The sequence below is a fragment of the Rattus rattus genome, chromosome 1 (assembly GCF_011064425.1).
Source record: "Rattus rattus isolate New Zealand chromosome 1, Rrattus_CSIRO_v1, whole genome shotgun sequence".
NCBI classification, from domain to species: Eukaryota; Metazoa; Chordata; class Mammalia; order Rodentia; family Muridae; genus Rattus; species Rattus rattus.
The window spans coordinates 253,647,094-253,672,435 of NC_046154.1; the positions used below are offsets into that span (position 1 = coordinate 253,647,094).

A 25,342-nucleotide genomic window follows, 5' to 3' on the forward strand; every position below is an offset into this window, starting at 1 on the left:
GGCAGGAAGGGCTCAGAGCCCAGGCAGAGTGTTCTGCGACTGCAGAAAAGCGGATATACTGCAGGCAAAGCCTGTGGAGTTCTACTGTGGCTTCCTCTTCCCCACTTCCAGAACCTTCTTTTGCAAAAAAACAAAAGCAGAACCAAGAAGTCAGGACTGCTGGTACACACCAGTAATCCCAGGCTGAGGCAGAGGGATTAGGAGTTTCAGGCCATTCGGAGTTCGTATAGAGATCTGTCCCCACGAAAGCAAAACACAAAACAGGCAGTTCTGCTTGGCTTAAACTGCTGCTCAGATTTGATTTCTGTTGTCGTGGTAACGAGTGACAGGCGCTCAGCACCCTCGAGTTTGGTCTTCTGTGTACTTGACAACCAGGAGATGCTTGCTCCCTGGCCCTCCGTGCCTGTGTCATGTCACCTTCCACTGGGGCCTCATAGAGCTGTCCCCGAGATACGGCAGACCTCTGCCCTTCCCCAGCCTCCAGCCCAGACCCCAGGAGATACTCGGAGTTGGGAATTTCCTATTCACTTTCTCACAGAGTCCTCCCCATTCTCAGTGCCACCCGGGCTCATGGGGGAGTAGCTGGTAGGTGGAATTGCTCCTGTAGTTCTGAAGCTGCACATGATGCAGCCAGTGGCGCTATCTTGTCAAGCAGCCCTCCTGGCCTCTGCGGCTTCCTCAGGGGCTGCACAGTTGCAAGTCATGGTGATGTCCCTGGGATCCTTATATGGTACATGAGCGTCCCCCTGCCTGGGCAGTGCCAGTAGCTGCTTGCTGTGGGCCTGGAGAGCACTGACACCCCCCTCGGCTGCCAGCTCCTGACAGTGAGTTGTCCTTAGCAGAGGCCAGGCTCAGCCAGCCCTGCTGTGGTCCTGGTCTGTGGGGGTTGTTTTGCAAGAATGGAGCCTGGGCCAACCTTTCCATGGAAAGGTGATGGGGAAGGAGGGCCCTTGGCCATCTTGAGGCAGTCAAGGGAGATGAGGACCTGGTTTGTCGGCTGAAGCTTTTGTCACTCTGGTGGGCCATGGGGATCTTGGGGGCGAGAAGAATGGGACTTGGGACATTGTCAGGGACAAGCCATGGCTAGGATTTGTGTGAGTGTGTGTATGTGTGTTGTGTGCTTGTGTGCACACATGCCACCACAAGCATGTGGCAGTCAGAGGGGACTCTATTCTGTCTACCACAGGGGTCCTATAGAAGGAACTCAGACTTGGTGGGTCAGACATTTCACTGCTGAGCCATCTCTCCAGTTCCGTCTCGTCATTGGAGCATCCAGTGGGAGGCATTTAGCATGGGGCAGGTCTGAGGAGAAGCCCTCCCATTGTAGGGTGTCCCAGCATCCATTTGCTCGTTCGTTCGTTTGTTTGTTTTTTGGAACATTTTGATGTGCACCGAGCTCTGAGTCCGTGTAACAGTTTTTCTTTCACTGGAGCCCAGAGAGGTTAAACAACCTGACTTACGTCACCCAGCAAGTGGGAATGGGAGGTAGGAGCTGGTCAAGCTAACTGGCTCTCAGTAGGGGCTCCAAACTCCCCCTTCCCTCTCCCCCCAAGCTGTTAACCTGTTTGTTGAGTGACCTTACGATGCCTTTTTGGCATGTGAAGTGCTCAGTGAGCTGCTGCTTCACTCCATGGCGGCAGGAGGACACCCCACAGGCAGGAAGCAGAGAGAAGTCAGTGCTGGGTACTCAGCTCTTATTTGTGCGTGGGTGTGTGTGCACGCGAGTGTGCGTGCAAAAGGACTTCAGAATTGGCTAGACTGAAATGAGACCCAGCACTTTCCTGCCTTTCCCTGGCCACGTTCCTGCTCCCGGTCAAGTGGCCACACCCTTCCAGCCTGCTGCAGTCAACTACAGGGAGGAAGTGGGTGGCAGGCTTGGGTGGGGGTCTGCTTCCCGCTCCATGGAGCTATCCCTGAAGTCTCTGACCCTTCCCCCGGCATCTCTCTTATTCCTCTGGGCTGGGGACTTCCAGTTGGATGCAGAATGGGACCAGATGAGGAAAAGGGAGAATATAGAGGGGCCAGCTTTCTGATGGGGACCTTGGCAGAGCAACACTTCCTGCCCCTGGCTTATGACACCTGAGCAGGTCACAGGCCCTTACAGCAAAGGATATATTTCCCTGTTTGTTCATGAGTCCCCCACGCGCCAGGAATAGGAGGATGGAATTCATCTTCCTGGCAGGCCAGCCACCTTCAAAACACAGCTCTGGGGCCACCTCCTCCAGGGCCTCAAGGAAGCTGGGGGCCTGTGTGTGGGTTTGAAAATGTCTGCACAGTTCTCAAGAACTTGTTACCCAGGGACTGGAGCAGGGTAGAGAATATGCTTGCCCTGCTGGTTAGAGGCCAAGGAGGTGGCCTCAGGGACAAAGAGAACATGAAGCTTCAGGAGGAGGGAGGCTTATGGGGCACAGCTGTGACTGCAAAGGGCAAGCAATTAGCACCCCTCCGACTGCTCCTGGGAACTATTAAATGGCCAGGCAGGGAGGAAAGCTAGAGGTAGCTGGGCCCAACCACCTTTTAGCCCAAGGCTGCTGGGCTAAGCCTTCTGAAAGGCTAGCTCTGGGGAGGTGGCTTCAGGTGCTGAGGGTCCCATCATGTGGGTCTCTGCACATAAAAGTCAATGCTTGTTGGGAAATCTGTTTTCTAGATCAACTTCCCCAGACCTCAGTGTCAAGGAGTAGGACCAGTGGCTGCCTTGCTGTGAGGATCAGGGCGGCGTTATCTACACTGAGGTCAAACTGCTCTTCCTTTTTTTAAAGTCTTTCTGCTGTGCGACCCAGGCCTCTCTGTTTCAATAGCTCTTGAATGGCCAGCGAGAGAGTCTATCAGGCAGTGCAAGGCTGCTGGTAGCTATTTTTCTTGTTTTCTTCCTTTCCTTCTTTTTGGGACAGGGTCTCCCTATGTAGCCCTGGCTGTCTTGGAATTCACCCTGTAGACCACACTAGCCTTGAACTCACAGAGACCTGCCTGTCTTCCAAGTGCTGGGATTAACGCAATGTGCAACCACACCCTTGTTTGTTTCTGTAGGGCTGTGGCAACAAGGAACCAGAGCCTCCTTAGTTAGAATGGGAGTCCATTTGTAGAACGGGAGTCCGTTTGTTACCTTGCAGTCCTGAAAGTCATGATCAGTCAAGAGTTGGGCCAGGCCTTCCAGCCTTCTGGAGTCTTCAGTGACCTCATCTACTTCTCATCTCTGACCTCTTCCAGTTCTGGGAAGGACCCGTGCTGTCCCACCATCTCCCCAGCCATCAACACACTGCATCTCCCAGACTGTCTAGGCTCACGGTGGCTTCTCTTCCTTCGGGTCACTTGTACTCCCGAGTTAGCTCCAGTCTGCATTCAAAGGCCTTTTCTTCATCACAGAAGGGGAAGCACCATACAGTCATAAAAGATGCAGGAGAAAAGAGGTCCAGGGAGCTACAATGAGTGTCCCTAGGAAGGAATGTTAAGTCAGGTATGGTGGTAGATGCCTGTAATATCGGCATTTGGACCAATGAGCCAGGAGGACTGTGAGTCTGAGGCTAGCCTGGGCTATGTTTCAAGATCCTTCTCCAAAGACCTAGATGGGGAAAATAAAAACAAATAAAAGGCTGGTTAAAGCTGAGGAGGGCTGGCCCAGTGGCTCCTGAACTCACCGAGGATCGGCCAGCTTTCTCTGAGCAGTTTGTGTGCTCTCTGCGTGATGCCATGAGCCAGGAGACAAGCAGGTGACATGCTTACCCTTTACAGAAGTGATGGCAGCTAAACCTTTGGCACAGATGTGCCAAACTGTGACAATGCCTCGGAAGAAAGGAGATGGCAAGGGAACAGAATGTGTTGGGGAAGCGTGTGGGGTGTGTGTGTGTGTTAGTCCCAAGAGTGTCAGGGGCAGGGAGCGTGTCTACATAGGCTCTCAGCCCTGGCTCCTCATCTGCCAAGCTTGCAGAGTCCAGTGCTAGTGTCCCGCCCACCTCCCACCCCCAATCCAGGTCATAGCTTTTATCTCTGCCAAAGAACATAAACTGGACCCGCCCCCCAAACCGCGGCTCATCAGACAGCTATAGTACAGATGACCACTAGAGGGCGCCATGCACATAGCGTTCCCGCTCTCAGCCCAGTGAGGGGGTCTCCCCCGTGGCAGGTGTACAGTGGAGCCCTTTTGTTGTTGTTGTTAATGGCTTAATGATTTAATCTTCTTATTTTCTCAGCAGAACCGCTTTGGACTTCTGGGTATGTGGGGACATTACCGATCAGATTAATTAATGCTAGTTCCACAGCTGGGAAGCCAGCTCTGCTGAGGAGTTACTCTCTCGCTACCGTTTCTGCTTTCTTTCTGTACAGTGCATTTCTCTATCTGTGTTGAGCTTGCCCAGGCTTGTTCTGCTGCTTTGAGTGACCAGCAGATTTCATTCCCAGCATGCCTTGGTGAGCACCCTGTGCAACTTTCTCAGAGGGACGGTGTGATGTGTGACCACCGCAGGCAGTGAAATCTGAGTTCTGTTTTTCTGTTGTTTGTTTCTTTTGGATTTTTGCACCCCCCCCGGTTCTTCTGCACACACCCCACCCTCCAACCATAATTAAAATCACTTGTCAAAAAGGCAGTGTGATTGATTTGCAAGGAAGTGGGATCAAAAGTCATAAGCCAGGGACTCCGAGGCTTACAGCAAAGGCCTGCTGTGGCCTGGGGTTTAGAGTCATTGGTCATCAGCACCTGAGCCTAGGGTCGGGGCCAAGAGAATGGAGCTGGGGAGCCCATATGTGCGGGGCTGGGGTGCAGGGTGCAACTTTAGCTGTTCGTCAGAGGTGGGGAATCAAGTCATGGGGCTGAAGTCCTCTAGACTAGCCACTATGCACTGGTGACCCTGCAGTGTGACCCTGGCTGGACATGGTATCACATACTGTAATCCCAGCACTCGAGAGACTGAGGCAGGAGGATTGAGAGTTCTGGGACAGCCTGAGCCACGGGGCTGGCTAGTTTTATTGCAACTTGACCCAAGCTATAGCCATCTGAGGGGAAGGAACCTCAATTGGGAAAATGTCTCCATAAGGTTGGGCTATGGGCAAGTCTCTAGGGCATTTTCTTAATTAGTGACTGAGGGAGGAGGACCCAACCTATTGTGGGAGGGGCTGTCCCTGGGCTGGTGGTCCTGGGTTCTATAAGAAAGCAGGCTGAGCAAGCCATGGGGAGCAAGCCAGTAAGCAGCACCCTTCTATGGCCTCTATATCAGCTCCTGCCTCTGCAGCCTGAGTTCCTGTCTGGATTCCTGCAGTGGTGGACTATGGTGTGGAATCATAAACCAAATTAACCCTTGCATCATAGCAATAGCAATCCTAACTAAGACAGCCTCAAAAAAGAAGGGCTAGGGACATAATTCAATGACAGAGAACTTGCCTAGCATGTGTGAGTCCCTGGGTTTGACCTTAGTGGTGACCTGGGCACCTGAAGTTGATGTTCCAGAGGTCTCTAACCTTCCCCAGAGGCCTGCACTGTTTGCTTGCCCTCACCGCTCCACGGTTGTGCCTCCAGTCTTCCTTTCCCCCTGGGCCTGCATTTTCAACTTTACCACAGCCTTTTGAGCCTTGGTGTCCCTGAGCCTCCCATAGATGCTGTGCTTGCTGGAGTCTGACACCTGCTCTTTGCAGGGACTTTGGAGGGCCTGTGCCTCTGCGGAGTTGTCAGTGGCCAAGAGGAGTCATCCTTCATCCTGCTTATCCCTCTAGCCTGGTGGGCGTCTGTGAGAGACCTTACTACCTGTACTTCAGGTGCCTGGGCAGAGAATCCAGGAGCTTCCGAATAGGTTGAGCCTCATCTTTAGGGGGTGGTATTTGACATCTGGGTCCTTTGAGAATTGGTGACCGTGGCACCTACCCTGTAAGTCCCCTGAGCATCGTTTGGTGAGGCCCTCTGCCCTAGGCACTGGCAGAGAGCTGAGCCTTCCAGAGCGTGGATTTGACTCAGTTCTCTTCAGGTGAGCTCAGGTGGAGTGCGTCTAAGAAGTACTGGATGTAGCCCAGCTCTGGGATGGGGCGAGGAGGAGGCAGAGAGAGATAAATCTCATCCTTAGCTACTCTCCACATAGCAGACGGTTGTCACAACAGCCCTGCGATCCTGCCCACCTATTATCCATCTCCCGTGGTGAGGGATGCTGTGTCCATGGTTGTTCTGTGACGGGGGAGGGGGAGCTTTCCTCCCTGTTTCTCTGTCTGGATTGTAGGGATCTTCAGCTCGGGGCTCAGAACTGGGAGATGACTTCCTGGCACACAGAGGCAGAGGGGAAGTTCTGGTTGCAGTTCAGTGGTAGCCTGGGGATGTGGCACCAGGGAGGGTGCACAGGCTAAGTAAAGTCACTGTGTTCTGAGCTCTTTAGGGGAGGCAGCTTCCACCGGAGGGAGCAGAGGAAAAGGTGCTGGAAAAGTCAGCTGGGCCAGGTGGTTGGTGACACCGTGGCAGGTCCGTGGAATGGATTCTGAAGGCAGTAGAGGACTGTGCTGGAGGAAGGACTGGATGGGTCAGTGGTTAGGGAGCACCGTGGACTGGGTTAGAGAAGGGTGTACCCAAGGTGTAAGAGACCAGTAGCAGCTCACCTCTGGCTGACAATGGGCTAGCCTCCAGAATTCTCCCTGCTGTGTTTAGAGCAGTGGTTCTCAATCTTTTTAATGCCATGACCCTTTAATACAGTTCTTCATTCTGTGGTGACCCCCCACCCCTAGCCATAAAATTATTTCGCTGCTACTTCATAACTGAAATTTTGCTACTGTTCTGAGTCAGAGTGTAAATATCTGATATGCAGAATATCTAATAATGCAACCCCAAAAGGGGTCTGGACCCTTGGGTTGAGGACAGCTGGGCTAGAGGGTGGGTTGAAGAAACCCATGATGCTTTGCATGTGAGGAGACAGCTAGGCTGCCTTTTATTCTTCAAGGACCATGTTCTCTGTGAGTGAGCTGCCCTGGCCCCCCCCTGCTCCTGATTCAGCCTGCCCAGGGGACCTATATGCCAAGTTTGACATTTTATTGTGAACCTGGAAACCTTCTTCCTATTCAAGTCATTTTTCTGTAGTTCTAACATTTTTCTGATCACCCTGGGGGACAGAGGGGAAAGAAAAGGACTCTGTTTTGGGGCTGAAGGAATTGCCTGTTTAACTCTAGCTCTGAGCTTCAGCTACACACACACACACACACACACACACACACACACACACACACACACACACACACACACACACACACACACACACACACACACACACACACACACACACGATATCAGGCAGCGTGCGGCCATCAGACCTAGTTTAGACCTAGTTCCTGAGACAGATGCATTCTGCCTGCCATGGGCGTCTCTGTGTCAGAGAAACCTGTGTGAATAGTTGCTCTGCCCTTCAAAGTAGAAGAGGCTGAGGGTGGCTCGAGGCTGGCTGCCCCAATCAACCCCCAGTCTCCAGGCGACATCCTTCTTCTCCTTGCCTCATCAAGGCTGCATTGTAGTAATTGGGTTCTTGGTGACCCACGACTGCTGGGCTAATGTGAACCTTAATGGGACACCACTTTTCCATCAGTGAAGTGGCCGGAGGTGAACTGTAGGTGACAGCCACTAACTGCGTTCTGGGTAGCTGTCCCCGGCTGAAGTCCTTTGCTCTCTATCTCCCATGTGTCCTCTGTACATGAATCCTGGGCCTGGTTTTGTGCTGGATGCATGACCACGGTGATAATCTGAGACCTCAAGCTAAGAGTTTGCCTCTGTCACGAGAATGGTGAACTGTGGGAACGTGGAAGAGTGGCCCTAGCACCTAGAGTGGTAGGTGCACTCAGAGTATATCCTGGGGACTTCTAAAGACATAAGAGGAGGGTTCTCCCATCATCAGGAAGTGTAGGGGTGTGATCTACAGGATCTGACTCCAACAGGCTTTGAGGAAGGTACAGGGGTGGGGAAGGAGAGGGCACTGCTGGATTTGTGGGAGGCCAACCTCTTATCAGGAATCATTAGAAACCCCCACGGGCTTTACTCAGGAGATCTCCACCCTGGGCAATGACAGGGACACCTTGGGGTGCTGGGAAAATGGCTGAGTCTGATGGCATCCCCTCTATTTAAAATGACCCAAAGGCCCAGAGTGTCCCCGTGTCAGGTACGGCTCTCACAGGCAGTTGCATCACGCTGGTACCCGTGGAGTGAGCCACTGTAATCTTGGCTATTGGAGCCAGAGCATGATGGCCGACAGCGGCCATCAGCAGGTGGGCTGGAGGTAGGCCCCACCCTCCAACAGCCTTCCTGGATCCCAAAGGCTCTAGGGATCTTACTTAGACAGTCTCAACCAGACACGTCTTCCGCAGTGGCTTCAGATGTGGGCTGATGGCCTCCTTTTTAATGTACCTTATTAAAATGCACACACTTTTATTTTTAGTGTCTGAACCTATTGTGCCTTGTGAAGTAGAATGGAACCTTATGCCCCAGCAGAACAAGCTCATAAATCAATGGTTCAAGTCCCCATTGCATCCTATTCCTAGGCCTTGCCAACACAGTTCGGAAATTGCCCTGTCTTAGAAATCACTGAGTTAACACACCAGAGCGTTGTCCTGTGCTCAGTACCCTCCGTCATGGTCCGTGTGAGAAGACCAAACCCATCTCTCATGAACAGCCATCCAGCTGGGCCTCTTGATGGTGAAGAGGCCATTTTTCTGATGTTTACCGCACAATGTTTGAACATCATTCCTTCTTTGCCCTGTCTGAGTCAGACACTCTCTCCCTGGGCTCCTAGCCTTGCCTCACTTCAAGCCTTGTCTGTCCTGCCTGCTGTCCTCATGTTTGGTGCTGAACTTGGTGGGTGTCACGGATCAGACTCCTACATCAGGGTCTTCGCGTGTGCCACCATCAGGAACAATCCCCCTCCTTGAGTTCTGTCCCTTGCCTTTTGTGTGTCCGTGGATGTCAGAAATGTCGCCGGCAGCAGTCAGTCCCAACTCCCAGGCTGATGATATTTTCACTCTCACTTAGATCTTATTTAGGTCAGATCTTGACTTGTCTGAGCTGGAAGAGCCTCACATGCAGCAGTGTGATTGCTTTTCAGAGCCGCTTTGAAGAAGCCCTTCATGGACGGTGGATTAGAACGTCTTCGGAGTTGGAAAATTCACAGAAAACTCTTGTTTCCTGGACTTGTTTATCAGAGGTGTCCTGGGGTCTCGATGCCGGCTCACGGGGTGGGGCCCCTGCTCGTCCTTTGCTGAGAGCAGAGATGGGAGAGATAGGCAATGGACTCTTTGTCCCCTCCATTCTTCTGAGGCTCCGTAGAGTGCTCTGTCTTTGAGTAGATCTGGGCAGGGCACTGCTGGGCACCAGCCTGTGGCGGGCTGGTTAAGTGGCCCAAATTGAGGCAGCTTCCTACCGGTTTCAAATTCTTCTTTTGATGTGCAGCAGGTGTGGTATGGCCCCTTTTGTGAGATTTTTGCTTTGATCCTGGTTCAGAGTGGGTTTGCTGAGATTTCCACCCCCAAGCCCCCCCCACCCCCGCCTTGGTCCTTTGTTCTCTGTGAACACCAAGAAGAGTATGTATGGTACACAGGTCCCTGGGGGCAGTGTGATGCAGTTGCTATGTCAGTAAAAGGGGTCACTGTTCCTCTGGTTCCCAGAGCCTGCATCCCCGAACTCCCTTTAGGTTCTCATATCCTTCCACTGTGAGGGTCTTGCACCCCACTTTTCCAGAAGACGTGCTCTATCCCTTGGAATGAGAAGCTGAGGCAGGCTGCAGGTGCTGGCCGGCCTTTCTCCTCCACCTAGAGGGAGGCTTGTTCGTCACCCAGCCCGCTTTCAAAGCCCTGCTTTCCTAATAATGTCAAAAGGAAACAACAACAACAAAAAAGGCTGCCAAAAAAAACCCCCCTTTTTTTTCCTTAAGAGCCTGGGTATAAATAATAAATATATAAATGGAGCCATACAAAGAAAAAGGATAAAAAAAATAAAATCAAAGCTGTGAGCACCGGGCTTGGCCCGAGGTATAAATAGCTTACTCTTAGGAGGCGCCCGGGTGAGCTTCTGAAGTCATAGCTTCCCTCTGTGACTGTAAGTCAGGAAAGGTGGCTTTTTTTTTCTTCTTTTCTTCTCCAGGTTGCTTTCTTTTAAATCTTGGTTAAGAAAAATTTGAGACAGGGTCTTCAGTAGCCCAGGCTAGCCCCCAACTCATTGTGGGTCTGAGAGCGACCTTGAGCTGACCCTTCTGCCGCCATTTTTCTCCATGTCAGGATTAAAGGCGTGCGTCCCCACATCTAACTTTTTGCCTTTTAAGCCTTGCCAAGTCTTTGGAGGCCCGTGAGTAGACAAGAGGCTCATCACAGTCAGGCTCTGCGCTCTCTTTCTTCTCTGTCTTCCCCTTCCCTTTCCCTGACCTCCAACTCCTCTGCCTTCCCTGGCTTCCACACTCCACCCCTCTCGGGCCTCCATCTCCCTCCTAGCTTCCTCCTCTTGGTCCTCAGATGGTATTTCTGTTCAGCTGGCTCACCTCAGGCCCTGGAGACTGGGTGCAGTAAGAGGGCCCCTTGGCCAGAAGGACCGGGTCGATGCCCACTCCTCAGGTCTGGCTGCCGAGTTGCCTGTGGAAAGGCACTTACCTCAGAACAGTGAGGATGCTTGGGAAAGCCAGGCCGGCAGGTTCCTGTGAGTGCCATCATTAACCTACCTCAGGACTGGGACTGGGCACGGCCAGTGGCATCTTTGAAGTGTGAATCCTTTTGGGCACCTGGACCATAACTTTAAAAATCTCAGCATTCCTGAGATTCGATGAAACCCACTAGCTTGTTGGGGTGGTTACTGGTCGGGTAAAAGGTACTGGCTCTTCCAAAAAAATCCTCTGAAAACTGGTGGGTCCTCTGAAGCTGCCCATTGGGTTAACACTGGAAACCATTCAGTGCAGAGTGGGAGACCTCGACGAACCAAGCCGGGGCAATGGACTGGGAGTCTGTCTACTCTTGGTTTCTGTGGGTCCCTGGACTGGGTCCCTCCCACCATACATTGCTCTGTAGTCTTTTTTTTTTTTAAATTTATTTTTAGGTACTCCTCCCAAGTCTGCAACTTTTTCAAGACCAATTTGGTTGGATGCCTCCTCTGGAAGGAGTCTCCCCATGGTTCTCTCACCCCTGCTGTTCTTCTGCAAGTCTCTCCTGAAGCCAATTTATTGGATGCCTCCCCAGGGAGTCTCCCATGGTTCACCTTGTTCTTCTACAACAGTGTCTCTCCTGAGCCTCCTCAGGGAGCCACCATCAGTCACAGCAGACCCTCCATGGCTTTGGAGATCCATAAGTAGGCAAGAGGCTTGTCTCAGTCACACTCTGTGCTCTTTCTTCTCTGTCCTCCCCTCCCTCTTCCCTGACCTCCAACTCCTCTGCCTTCCCTGGCCTCCACACTCCATCCCTCTCTGACCTCCATCTCCCTCCTATCTCCTACCTAGGTTTTAATATACACCATGTGTGCAACCCAGGCCAGCTGCAGAGGGCGCCAGACCTTCCTCTGAAGAGAAAGCAGGGACTCCTCCCACCTTTGTGCTATAGTGGGGAAACTGAGGCGCAGTGAGATGCAGGGGGCTTGCCTGAGGCAGAGTAAGGTTTGAGTTGGGACTTGGTGGCTTTGGCCAAGTTCTCAGTACTTTTCCTGGGTTCTGAGTCTGTTTCCCCAAGGCCTTGAACAGGAAGGACCACCCCAGGGAGAGCATGTGGCTCACAGCCTGGCAGGCTCTGGTGTGTACTTCTTGTTTATTAAGGTCACGAAGTGCCTGGCCCTGTTTAGTGTTGTTTTTGATGTTCAAGGGCAGCGCGGAAATTTTTGTTTTATGTGACCTAGTTTCTGTGCTTTGATAATGGCATTCCACTGCACGTCACCAACTGAGATTTCCGACCCCACCCTTCACCCCTCTACCCCCCCACCCTGCATCCTTCTCCCCCAGCCCTAGGCTTCATGCCCCTGCCTAGGTAGGAGCCACCCATCTCAGCCTCCCTAGTCCTGGGATTACAGGGGCCATCATGCCTGATTTTTTTTTGTGGGGATTTTGTTTACCTGTTTTTGTCTTGCGACAGGGTTTCTCTGTGTAGCCCTGGCTGTCTGTCCTGGAACTCACTCTGTAGACCAAGCCTGGACTTGAACACAGAGATCCACCTGCTTCTGCCTCCTCAGTGCTGGGATCAAAGGCTTGAGCCACCAGTGCCAGCTATGCCTGATTTTTACTGTTGGGCTCAGGCTCGGCCCCTCATGGTTTCTCAGCAAACACTTTGCTCACCAAGCTGTCTTTCTAGCCCCGTGCTCTGGGGTCTTTCTGAGAGGAATGGTGGCTCCTTCGTGTGATTCTCCTGTGTGGCTCACTGAAGTCTCCCTGGAGAACCTTATTCTCAACCAAAACTCTTATTCTTCTTTGACCGTTACTCTAACCACTGCACGTGGCCTCAGCATAGGGGACCCGCCATACTCTTCTCTGAGAAGTTAGCGGGGTGGAACCGCTGGTCACTAGGGTGCTGTGGTTGCCTCTTTCTGGTACTCTCTATCTCACCTACGAAGTGCAGGGCTTTGCTGGAATTGGGCCTGCTTTCTGGTGCCCCAGGATGGACATTTGGGAGGTGGGGCAAGGGGAGTCCACACCCCTTGGTGGTCACTGACTCATGAAGCTGTTTGATGTTTGCACGCTTCCCTCTAGCGTCACACACACGAACACACGGTGAGGATTGGGGGATTAAGAAATGATTAGTAGGGACTGGAGGGATGGCTCAGCAATGAAGAGCTTTCTCAAGACTGAGTCACATTTATGGATCCCCATGGGTGTGGCCATCATGGTTTTTCCTGTTTTGTTTTTTGTTGTTGTTGTTGTTGCTTTTGTTTTGTTTTGTTTTTTAAATCCATGTGTTGATTTTGCTTTTGGCTGTTGTGAATAACATGGCCTTGAACATGGGTTTACAAAAGGGTCTCCTTTTCAAAAAAAAAAAATCCTGAACGTCAGCGTCTTTGATGATGTTAGAGCTGACATCTGTCCTTTGGAGGCAGAGGATGGGTTATCTCCAGAGCTGCATCCACGGCCACGTCCCAAGAGCCTGTTGTGTGTCCTGTTCCAAGCTGGGGATTGGTGCTTGTCAGCCTGCCTGGAGACCTAACAGAGCAAACAGGAAACGCCGCCTGAGGCAGTAGGGTCAGAGGGGTGAACAGGACTGGCTTGAGGTCTCCCAGCCATCAGGGTAGGGCCCCCTGCTCCTACCGGCCTTTGTGGTATACATGATATTGTCCCCGTCCCCTGCTGTTGTACGTGCTGGGTGACCACCACGTAAGGTGCTGAAGTGTTGAGGTGACTGGTATTTAGGGAAGAATTTAGAGGGGTTGTCTCTATATGAGTTCCACTATGGAGGTACAAAATGGTGGGACACCTGCTCCCAGAGATCTCAGGCAGGATGTGTGGTCAGCAAGTGATTCGTGCCTCTCTCAGGGCTATAAAAAAAGTGGCAGGCGGTGCTGTCGCTGTCACCTCTGGATCTGAGGGCCAAGCCCTGCATCTGTACAGGCTCCTGTGTCATATTGCGTCTCCCCGGGCACACGCATACCTCATAGCTGTGACCAAGGGCCATTGGAATTTCTGGGGAGATGAAGGATCCTGTGTGGTGCCATAGAACTGGGGTGCACACTGTCTGAACCCTACAACTGCTCCCTCCCCAGCCTGTATACCTACTGCTTATGAGCAGATAGCAGCCTCAGGGCCCATAAACTGCCATCATAGACTCTGGGCTCCCTTCCTTAGTCTCTTCTTTTGCCTACTGGCCCTGATCCCAATCCTATGACCTTCTATAGAGATTTAAGATCTTAGGAGGAAGCGTGTCCGTCCAGGGGCCAGGAGAGACTGAGATGGTAATAAAGGTTTAGTAACTTATCACCTGGAGCACATGTGTGCATGCACCTACAGAATTTGTGGGGTGTCTGGGGAGAAAGAGGGGTGTGGACCGTGCCTTCCCTGGGTTCAGGACATCGTCCAAGCAGATTTCCATGCAGGCCCAAGTATCAGCAACTGAGGCCTGGCTGTCATGACTCTGCAGAGTCCACGTGGGAAGTGAGGTGAGAGGGGACATCACAGGCTGGATGTGGGTGGACGCCCTCTAGGAGGTTAACTGTTCCCAGGGCAGAGAGCTGTGCCCAGCTGAGGCAGATTCTGATCTGAGATGCCAGCCTCTAAGGAAAGTGCAGAATGTAAGAATGGCAACTTCATCAGACGTCCATCCTAAAGGACGTGGCACACTTTAAATTCCGACCACCATGTGTGCAAGTAGGCCTGTTGGCACCTCGAGTCTAGAACCCCAGATCCAGAGAGAGAAAACTTCCATCCATCTTCTCTGGTCTTGCTGGGGTCTAAGCTTTGTCTATCAAAGCAGCCTCGGGCAGGTCTGGGAACATTAGAAGCTCCCATGTCTCAGTCACATGTTTCAAAGAACAGTGTGGACAGACGGGTCATGCTTGGGAGGCAACAAGAACCGCTCGATGTCAAGCAAAATGGCAGGTGTCTGGGCTGGGAGTATTTCCCCCAGCCGCTCTGGGCTTCCCAACAGGAAGGGATGCCCATGTCAGCGGCAGGTTAGAAGCACAGGACTTTTCTCTTGGGCTCCCTGCATACTGACCTGGTCTCTCTTTGTCCCACAGTGACTGACTTGCAGGAAGAAGGCAAGAGCGCCATCAATTCTCCAATGGCCCCGGCTTTGGTGGACATTCACCCTGAAGACACCCAGCTAGGTACCATGGCCACTTGGCCTCCTTCGGTGTCCATCCCTGGTGTGGGACCCTACGTGGGTGGGTGATGCTTGAGAAGCGGGGTCTTAATTCCTAGATCTCTAGGGAGAAGCAGGCTTCCACCCCAGTCTTCCGGGGAAGGTTTTATTGGCATGCAGGTGTAGATGACTTAGCATTGGGAACATGGCTGGTTATGGTCACAGATCCCAGGGGGTTGGGAGGTAGGGGGTGGTTAGGCATGGTTGGGTAAGCAGTGGAGGAGAGGGAGGAAGAGTTAGATTGGTTACTGAGCTGAGGACTGGATAGTGTAACTCTAGAAACGCCAGGCCCAAGGTTCTGGCTTGAGATAGCTGATAGCTGATCTAGGAGATGAGGAAAGATGAGTCTTGATTGGATCAGGGTGTGGAACCCAATGATCCCCTAGAGGAGGCTAGGGGACAGTCACCCTTGGAGGACAGTCTCCCTGGGACGAGTGGGTCTGTCTTAGTCAGGATTTCTATTCCTGCACAAACATCATGACCAAGAAGCAAGTTGAGGAGGAAAGGGTTTATTCAGCTTACACTTCCACATTGCTGTTCATCACCAAAGGAAGTCAGGACAGGAACTCACACAGGGCAGGAACCTGGAGGCAGGAGCTGATGCAGAGGCCATGGAGGGATGTTTCTTACTGGCTTGCTTCCCCTGGCTTGCTCAGTTTGTTTTATAGAACCCAAGACCACCATCCCAGGGATGGCACCACCCACAATGGGCTGGGCCCTCCCCACTTGATCACTACTTGAGAAAATGCCTTACAGCTGGATCTCATGGAGGCATTTCCTCAAGGGAGGCACCTTTCTCTGTGGTAACTCCAGCTTGTGTCAAGCTGACACACAAAACCAGACAGTTCAGGGCAGTGAGGTCTCAAAACATGAAGAAATTAAAAAACTAGGCACACATCCCGAACACCCTATACATCTCCTTGGCTACCACAAAGAGCCATCCATCCATGCTGGGCCTGTGGCTGGCCATGTGGGAACTGTGATTATGGAAGAACCCTGGGTCCTTGGAGCTTGCTGACAGGGCGTCAGCCAAGGTACTTTTTTCTGACTTTGCTGTTCTGGCAGCAAGTCACTGTGGACAGCAGGTTGGGACACTGCTTTTTTCTAAACCCCGGTTCAGAGGGAGATCCCCGTCTAGTCAGATTTTCCATGACAAGGCTGTTTAGGGTCTCATGGTGGAAGCAGGTGTGGCCCAGAGATGGCTTGGTACCCAAGACTACTGGCTTGTGATGTCTCTCCCCACAGAAGGGCATGCCTCTGTCACGGCTTCTGCAGCTGCTTGTTGCAGCAGGTGCTTCCGGGCTATTCGCCTGGGAAGCTGGACTTCCTCCCAGCCCCCACTGTGGTCAGCGAGCCCACGGCACCCTGGCTTCTCTGGGACACTGGTCTTTTCTGTTCTGGCTCCTCTACCTTCATTCCCTCCCCATCTTCCTGTCCTGCTCTCCCCATGAACTCCACCAGACTCTTGTCTGTCAGAGCCAGGCATGGAGGGGGAACGCACAGGGGAGAGGGGTAAAATGTCATCTTTCTGTGTGTTTTGGCTGTTTCTAGTACTTCCGTGCAATACTGTTTTGTATATGTTACTGCCTGCCCGTCTGTTTCCTTGTGTTCCGAGGCACCACGCAGCCTCCTGTATGACTAGTTGAACAGTGACCCAGGTACTGATGCTCAAAGCTCTCTTCAGCTCTCTGGTTCCGGTAGAGCATTTTTGAGGCTACTCTGTCTTTTCTCTACTCATGCCGTCGTGGCTCAGACTTGCTGCCAGAGCAATTGGAGCCCAAGACTGAGGAGCTAGAGTCCAGCTGTCCCGTATGATTTATCTCTGATCTTGTCTGGCTGACAGAGCCATGTGAGTTGTTCTCACAGAGAACGTGATGGTCTCTGCTTTACCACCAGCCTCCTGACTCATGTGGGTGAGCAGGGAGTTCACCCCTGGCATCCCTGTCAACCCTTCCCCCAACCCCCATTCACTCTGGTCCTTTCTGTCTTCGGCAGAGGAGAATGAGGAGCGCACCATGATCGATCCCACCTCTAGAGAAGACCCCAAGTTCAAGGAGTTGGTCAAGGTGAGTTATAGTCTGATGTGGTTGGACCATCCCTGTTGGTTCTGGGCCTTCTTCTGGGGGATCCGGACTCCTGTGGATACAAGAAAGACTTGAGCCTCTGGGCTCCTGAAAGGGTCATCGAGGCTACATTAGAAAGGGGTGGTGAGGAATAGAGTGTGGGCTGAAGAATGGATGGAACTTGAGTCTTCTAGGTGCTCCCATGCTAGGGCATGCTGACCAGGGCCTTTACGGGCTGTCACATGGTCCTCATAAGAACTGTGTTGGGTCTGTTTTGAGCCAATATACCCTACCTACATACTTGGTTGTCTGTGGCTTCATGGGGTGTGGATTTAAGTTGTTTTGGGGAGCAGGTTGTTGTCTCCCCCTACTGGAGCCTCATCTGAAGAGGCCTTGGTATCCAAGTTAGCTAGTTAATGGTCAACTTAGCCCAGCCCTGGATTTACATGAAAAGGGAGTCTCAATTGAGGGATTTCCAAGATCAGACTTGACCTGTAGCGTGTCGGTGGGAGATGGTCTTGATTGTTAATTGATATCAGTAGACATAGCCCACTGTGGGTGGCACCATTCCCTCAGCAGGCAGTCCTAGATTATATTAGAATGCTAGCTATGCATGAACCTGTGAGTGACCCAGCAAGCAGTGTCCCTCCATGGTTTCTGCTTCGAGCTCCTTCATGAGCTGAATTCTGCCCTGAGTTCCCTTGGATGGATTGAGCTGGTAGAGTGAGTCAATAAATTCTTTCCTCCCCTCAACTGCCTTTGACCAGAATGTTTTCACACAGTGACAGAATGAAACTGAAACACTTGGGGACCATGTGTGGTAGTGTGAATAGGAGCCAGGTGGGACAGCAAAAGGCTTTGTTCACAAAGGTCACAGTAACAGGCAGGTGGCTTTGTGTCTCCGTGGCTGCCAGGGACATCTGCCTGCTCTTCTCTAGCACATGGCTGATCCCGTCCAGGGACAGCCTGAGGCTTTGATTGCTCAGATCTAAGCCATAGTAGGGCTCCTGAAGGCCACCCACCAGAGACAGAGGCAAGCAGATGGTGTCCTGCCTTGGAGATCCAGAATTGGCTTGGGTGACCAGGTGCTTTGAAATGCTGCATGTGACAGACAGTGTCCTGAAATAGATGGCTCTCTATTGGCTGTCCCACCTTCACTGAAGCAGAGAGCCTGCTCAGGCCACCCCTTGTGACTGAGCTTTCATAAGGGCTGATTCAGGGGAATCAGGGTTGCGTGCCAGCTATGCCCTTGTAGAAACGTGAACTGGAAATGTCTGTTACAGCTATCCAAAGATGGTGATTCATTTTTCTTTTTCCTTTTTTTACCCCCTTTGGACAGGGTCTCACTATGTAGGAGACAAGGAGTTTATTTAGTTTGTAGTTCTGGGTTACAGTCCAACTCTGTGGGCAAGCCAAGGTGGCAGGGGCTTGAAGCAGCTAGTCCCATCCACAGTGAGAGCGGAGAGGATGAATGTAGGCATGCTTACTTGCTTGCCTGATGTGCTCAGCTGGTTTCATTACTCTTATCCTATTTGGACCCCTTAGGTCTAGGGATTGGTGCCGCCCACGGTGGGCTCGGTCTTCTCACATCAACTTACTAATTAAGACAGTCCCTCACAGACATGCCTGCAGGCCAAACCAATGTAAGCATTCCTCTCAGTTGATTCTTGATTGTATCAAGTTGACAATTAAGATTAACCATTGCATTGGGCAGTGGTGGCACACCTCTTTAATCCCAGCAGTCTGGAGGCAGAGGCAGGTGGATCTCTGAGTCTGAGGCCAGCCTTGTTTACAGAGCGAGTTCTCAGACAGCCATACCTCCATGGGTACCCACTGTGGGGGTGCTGTTCAGTTTTTTGCCTTTTGCCATCTCCTACCCAGGCACCCAGGACTCTGCTCCATTGCTGACCCATACGCCTGCCCCCACCCCCATGGAGGTATTTTAAAACTTAAAACCTCTCTGGTATGTTGGTCTGAGCAGGTCAGAGGGCAATCTGGCTGACAGTCTTGTCCTGCTGGACATGGTCATTGTGGCCGTCTGTCCTTCACAGACTCTCGGAGTCTTTGGGACCAGGGCTGAGTTTCTGAGGAAGCCTGGCTGGCTTTGTTTCTCCCTCTCCTGGTTGGTGTCTGCCCTCCCTGACTTCCCTCTGGTGTCTCGGTGGCCTTCTCTGTCGCCCACTATTTTACGACTATCATGTTTGCAATGCTGCGAGCTGCCCTCTGCCTTTTGTCTGAAGTCCCTGGCCCTGGCTGGGCAGGCGCTGGAATGAGGTTGACTATTAAAAACTATTTTGAGCATCTGTCGTGCTTGTTGGGTTATTAAAGGGTGAAGGTCCAGTCCCAACTCAGAGGAAAGTGGAGTGCCATTCATTATCTGATGACGGGTACGGAGAGGGGCCAGGTCTGATGGGGAGCTGGGCATGGGCATCTCTTTAGAAATGGACCTGTCTGTATTCTGTGGGCCCAGGAGCCTCAAAGACCCTGGTGTCCTCTGCTGGTGTTTCTTCCTGTGGCCGTTTATTCTAGTGCTGCTGGAACCAACCAGATTCCCTGTAGGTGGACAGTGTTGGAGGCTTATGGCTGAGATACTTCATGGCATTAACTGTTCTGTTAAAAGTGTCCTGCATTTTTCTGCTAAGCCTCTGTGCTCAGTGTCTGATTTGGACCTTGTCCCTAGGGCCTGACACAGAGCTAGGGAACCCTCAGAGTTACCTGAGTGTGAGATCTCTGCAGCACACACTCTTGGTCACACCCAGGTCACTGCTAATGAGGGCATTTGGAGAGTCCCCAGTTAGCTTCCGATGCAGGATGATCCTAAGGGGACCCATGCATGCATGAGGTCAAGGGCTTGGCACTGTTGATCTCTGGGAGGGAAGCCGTTTGGAGGGTGTTTTTTTCTTTTCTTTCTGATGATCAATGACTGGGCCAGTAACCTGGGGTGCTGGACTTTGGGCAGTGAGTCATAGCACGCTGACCACAGACCCCTGAGGTCAGAGAATTACTGTTGGGGTGATGCATTTTGGAAAAAACCCCAACACAATTACGCAGTCCTTTATTAAGCACGCTAGCCAGAAGCATCAAGATACCTCACGCTGGACTGTGCCTCCTTCCAAAAGCAGATTTCATATCTCGCTGTTCAGTTACTGGGAAAGGTTTACCCTTGTCATGTGGCTGTTTTCTCCCCTTTGGGGCCAGGGTCGTGTGGAGTTGCTCTGCCATAGTCAGGGCGCACCGACTCCCACCCCTTTCCGTAAGGTGTCCGCATCTCCATCCCCCGGGGGACAACACAGCCAGGACTCTGTTTGGAAGTGATTAAACCGTAACTGTCATGGCTCTGGGGAAGACAGACTGCAGACCCGATTATAATTCAGAGGGAACTAAGGGGAAAGTAATTTTTTATTCTGGTTAGAGCAAAGCTCTTAGAGCTGGCCGTGATCGAATGCCACGTAAAGATGTAATTAATATATGTCCTCCTCATTCGCCCGCGGGACTTGGAGCTCACAGACGAGCGCCTCCCCAAAAAGAATGGCTGATGCTATCTTTAACAGCTCTTTTGTAAAACGGAAGATTAAGAAGGATGGCCGGGAGCAGAATGATGGGGTGATGGGTGGTGTTGCCAAACCAGCTTCACCTCTTCGGGGTGGTGGTGAGACCAGAGAGGATTTTTTTTGCCTCCTGGACCTGAAAGCCTGGGCCATTGTGTAGACTTTTTTCTTCTTTTTCTTTGAGCTTTTGGCCTTTTGTTCTTGCTTTTGGGCTTGGGGCAGGTCAGAGATCTAAATATGGGTTTTTTTGTTCGTTTAGCTTTCCTTCCCTAACTTTTCGATTTGCGCGTAGAGGAAGCATTCTCTCGAGATTTCCTAGCAGGACTGCGTTTGAAGAAGGACGCATCCGGAAGCAAAGTCCTATAGAAAGGTCTACGCCCTTTCTAGATATGAATTTCCCCAGGCGGTTCTTTGGTTTGTTCGAGACCTTGAGTCTGCTCCTGTCATAGCCACTGGGGACAAGTGCTGAGCCAAACAGCTCACTCACCAAGCTCACGCAGTGTACCTGGGAGACAGGCGTGATGAGAGCCAAGTGAATATGCAATGCAATTAGGCGGCAAGCGGGCACCTCTAAGCTTCACTTCCTTCTGCCGTTCCCTGCAAAGAAGTCAGGGAGGTGGCATTTAAGCAGACTTAGTCAGTACCTAGGCAAACATCATAGCCCACCGCCCAACATCAGGTGCAAAGGTCCTGTGGCACACAGGGGTTCAGCATGTTCTGGTGATTGTTGAGATGGGCAGAGTGACAAGAGCCTCGTGAGCGTGCAGGGCAGTGACCAGAGAGACACGGCGACAGAGGTCCACTTTCCACGCCTGCACCCTTCTCAGCCTAACACGCAGGACAGGTAACTGCCCTTGTGGGCAGGGACCGCACTGCATCTCTCTTCATCCTTACTGCCCAGGGTGGCACCTGGCGTGGACACTCACTCGTGTTTTATCCTCAGGGGAGACCCTAGAAATAAGGGCTTAGCAGCTTTCCCAGATGGAGGTGGGACAGGAAGTTGGGCACACGCTTCTTTTCCCTTCTTGACAGCAGGCAGAGAAGACTCACCCTTTCCTGTCCTCTGAGGGTTTCTGTTGCTGTGCTGGACACCATGACCAACAAGACCTTGGAGAGGGAAGGCTTACAGCTCATCCGTCATTGTCTAAGGAGGTCAGGGCAGGAACTCAAGGCAGGAACCTGGAGGCAGGAACTGATGCAGAGGCCATGGAGGGATGCTGCTCCACTGGCTTGCTCAGCCTGCTTTCCTACTGCACCTAGGGCCACCTGCCCAGGTGTAGCATTATTCACTGTGGGCGGGGCCCTCCCATGTCAATCACCAATCAAGAAAATCTACCACAGGTTTGCTTACAAGCCAAGCTAGTGGAGGCATTTTCTCTTCCAGGCGACTCTGGCTGTGCACAGTTGATGAAAGCCGCCACGGTAACCACGGTGACCTCGTCACGCCATCGCTTTTTCATTCCTTGTGAAGTTGAGATCTTACCATTTTGTAACAGGAATCCTTGCTGTGGTTTGCAGCCCCCCGTGTGAGAGCAAACATTAGACTCTTAAGCATGAGGACAAGTAGGCATCCAGGATATGACCCTTTGCAACCTGTTTCCTCCAGCCAGGCCCTACCTCCTAGCTTTCCTTGCCCAGAGGAGACAGCCCAGTGGGCAGAGAACACAAGCCAGACTGGAGTCCACTCAGCCAGAGAGCTGGAGAGGGCTCCGACTCTGTCCCCTCCCCCTCGTGCTTGGACACAAGGGCTACAAGGCTGTGTGACCCTTTACCCTAGACACTCGTGAGTCATAGGCTCTGTGCTCCCTGTGAGCATCGGCCTGGGCTAGTCTTCTGCGGTCACTCGGAAGCTGGTCAGGACTGGATGGGTCAGGACTTTGTGATGAGTTTTTCAGGTCACTGCTGTGTCAGGGAGTAAGGGGACACTGCGTTTGGATCTTGAGCACTTTGATATTTCGGAGAGTGGTCACAGACCTCCCCCTCTTAGAGGCTCAGGGGTCCGACTAGATGGCTTAATTTATTTGGCCGGCATGGAAAAGCCACAGTCTGAGACTCGTGGCTGCAGCCTGGGCAGGCATCTGCTTCATTCTGGGAGTTGACAGTGAATGAGTGCTGTCCTTGAGACGCCCCCTGCCCAAGAGACACTCGACAGTGCAGGTGGCTTGCTTCCGTAGCGTGTCTCCCAATGCACTGAGTGGAGTCGGGTCTGGGAAAATGGAAACCTTGACTGTGAGGGTTCGCAGCAGAGTGATGGGCAGAAAGTAACACAACCCCAATGGTCCGCCGGTGGGGAAGACAAGTAAAATGTACCTACATTTGTGTCATGCGGTGGTAAAGGGTTCGGGCAGAAGTTGGGGAGAGATAGGGGTTGTGATGGGGACGGGTTTCAAACACTGCACTGAGGGAGAAGCCAGGAGTGAGGGAGGAGTTGCATACTGTGTAATCTCATTGACTACGGGAGATTGGGGTAGGGGTAGGCCTGCTCTCTCTACAGGGACAGGAGACATTCTAAAGTGGATTGGGGTGACCATCACACAGCTCTGGGATCTGAGCGGTGCGGTCTGTTGATTCTCCATTGGCCAGTCTACAGGGTGCGGCGAACAGAAGCCATGCCGGGACTCTGGACTCTGGGCTGCTGAAGTGCAGGCTAGGAGGGGACAGGTGGGGGTAATGGCTCACGGCCCCCTTTCCTCCCTCTTCCCAGCACCTGCTCATTTAGTGCCTGCAAGTGGAACATCTTTTATAAACGTAGCAGTTCATGAATCTGGTGGCTGTATTTCTTTACCTCACACTATTCCCCAATAACCACACAGAAAAACCAATTATTTATTTAAAACTGCGCCTCCACAGCTGAGCAGTTAAATGATGTAATTTAAACTTCTATGCTAGCCTGCTAACTCCCAGACACATCCCATGACACTTGCAGATTACTATTGATCTGACTCTTTGGGCTTCAGGTGTGTTTTCATGATCTCTTACCGGACCCTTTCCTCACGGCTCCAAATCCTACACCCTCCTCGCTGATCTGAGTCTCTCTCTCTCTCTCCCTCTCTCCCTCTCTCCCTCTCTCCCTCACTCCCTCCTCTGGTTGGCGGATGTCCCACCCTATGCCTTATTCTGCCCAGCCATTGGGTGATCAGCATTTATTGACAAGGCAGAGAATAAATGGTAAGAGTTGTTTACATAAACGTGAGACAGGAGATTCTTGGTATAAGCATTTACAGTGCCGTGTCCAGACTGAAACAAGATCCGAGGGCAGAGAACTCAGTATTTGAAGAACCCAAGGGTAAACTTCACACAGTGTACAAAAACATCACGCCTTCAAGCGCTCCGTCCTTGAAGGTGGACTTGTGAGCTCTTCTGCTGGGAGATAGGTGTCATCTTCTCCCACGGTCTCTGCAGGTTCCCAGCCTGTCTGGTCCTGCCAGGGTCTGCTGGGAGCTGTTAGGAAGTCCTAGCTCCATGTGTGGGTCTAGCTCTCCACTCCTACCTTGGCCGTGGACCAAGAGACACCTGTTGTCTTCCGCGGTCACCAGGCAGGTGTCTGGTAGCCCTAGTGTGTTTGGGCTGCTGCCCACCTGAACCTGCCCTGACCCTGGCTTTATCTAGCAACTCTGACAGCGCCTCTCTCCTCTCCCAGGTGCTTCTGGACTGGATCAACGATGTGCTGGCGGAGGAGCGCATCATTGTGAAGCAGCTGGAGGAGGACCTGTACGATGGCCAGGTGTTACAGAAACTTCTGGGTGAGTGCCAGGACCCCGCTATGTAACACCATCCTTCATGCCCTGGGCTCTTGGGACCAGACCCAAAGCTTGGCTTATACCTCCTAGTGGCCCCTCTGTGGGTTCACTGCTCTCTGTCTCCATGGTTTCTCTGCTGGACGTGTGTACCCAGCCCTGGGGCTGCAGTAGGTCCTTTCGGATGCTCATGCCATCACGGATAAAGAAATGGGGTTCAGAGAGGAGAGAGAGGAGTCAGGACCCTTATGTCATCTCTCAGGCCACTGGCGTTTCATGTAGTTATAAACACCATCAGGATGGGGGAGGGGAGCAGAGGGCTGGTCTCCAACAAACCGGTGTGAGAGAGCATGCCACTGTCCTGACTCGTGCTCCCAGCTTTGCTGTCCCCCCAAGTTCTGTCTGAGGATGATTGAGTGCGTTCTCAGGAGAGATGGGCGGAAGGAAGGAAGGAAGGTCAGGAGGTGGGGCCTCACCATCAAGTGTTCCTGAGCCTTGCTGAACACTGGCTTCTAGGTCAGTGAGTCATGAAGCAGACATTGATCCACCCTACCCTTCTGGGGCATGCGGTCTGTCTGAGCAGACGGTGACAGATGCTGTGGGTCTCCAGGGTATTTAAAGGCCATACGGGTGCCATTTGGCTAAAGTGGGTGGCCATATGAAGCACTGGGGTCTGAGCCTCAGGGGGAAATGAGGGCAGAGTGGCCAGGAGAACAGAGAAGAATGAAGTTGGGGCTGAGGAACGGCAGTGCCCTAAATTCACGATGCCTCACCCTAGCTCGGTGATTCATGCCTGTCGTCCTAGCACCTGGGATGCTGAGGCAGGGGGATTGCTAGTTCAAGGTTAGCCTAGCCTACATACCAAAGCCTCTCTCAAAAAGAAAAACAGTGGACGACACAGCCTCAGGACTGGCTCTTACAGGGCTGGGCCTGTTGTGAGCATGTCTTGTGGGCTATGCTGTCACCTCTGGCTGCCTTGGTGGCTGGGGGAGGGGGTGAGGCTCTTGAGGCTTCTCTTTCTCAGCTGTTTGTCGGGTGCCTTGGGCACAGGTCCTGTTTATACAGGTCCTGTTTTTCCTTACCACAGCAGCACAAGGTCAGGCCCAGGGACCCAGTCTCTCCAAATGCCTTTCCATCCAGTGAATACCGATCACTTTACCCTGTTCTTTTCTCCTAATATCCCTCCCCCTTTTCTCTTCTGTCTCTTATGATATCTTTGAAGGTCTTGAGAATCTTGTCCTATAGA

The 25,342-nt window shown here is 52.2% G+C and overlaps 1 protein-coding gene across 1 annotated transcript in view; it reads left to right on the plus strand.

Annotated features, from left to right (window-relative positions):
- The window catches only part of Parvb (parvin beta), an 81,962-nt gene that overhangs the window by 23,970 nt on the left and 32,650 nt on the right, over positions 1-25,342 (plus strand). Inside the window, exons 2-4 of the mRNA XM_032918861.1 lie at positions 14,624-14,713; positions 16,744-16,814; positions 24,000-24,102. Of these exons, the coding sequence (XP_032774752.1) occupies positions 14,624-14,713; positions 16,744-16,814; positions 24,000-24,102 (264 nt within the window). The remainder of the gene's footprint in view (positions 1-14,623; positions 14,714-16,743; positions 16,815-23,999; positions 24,103-25,342) is intronic.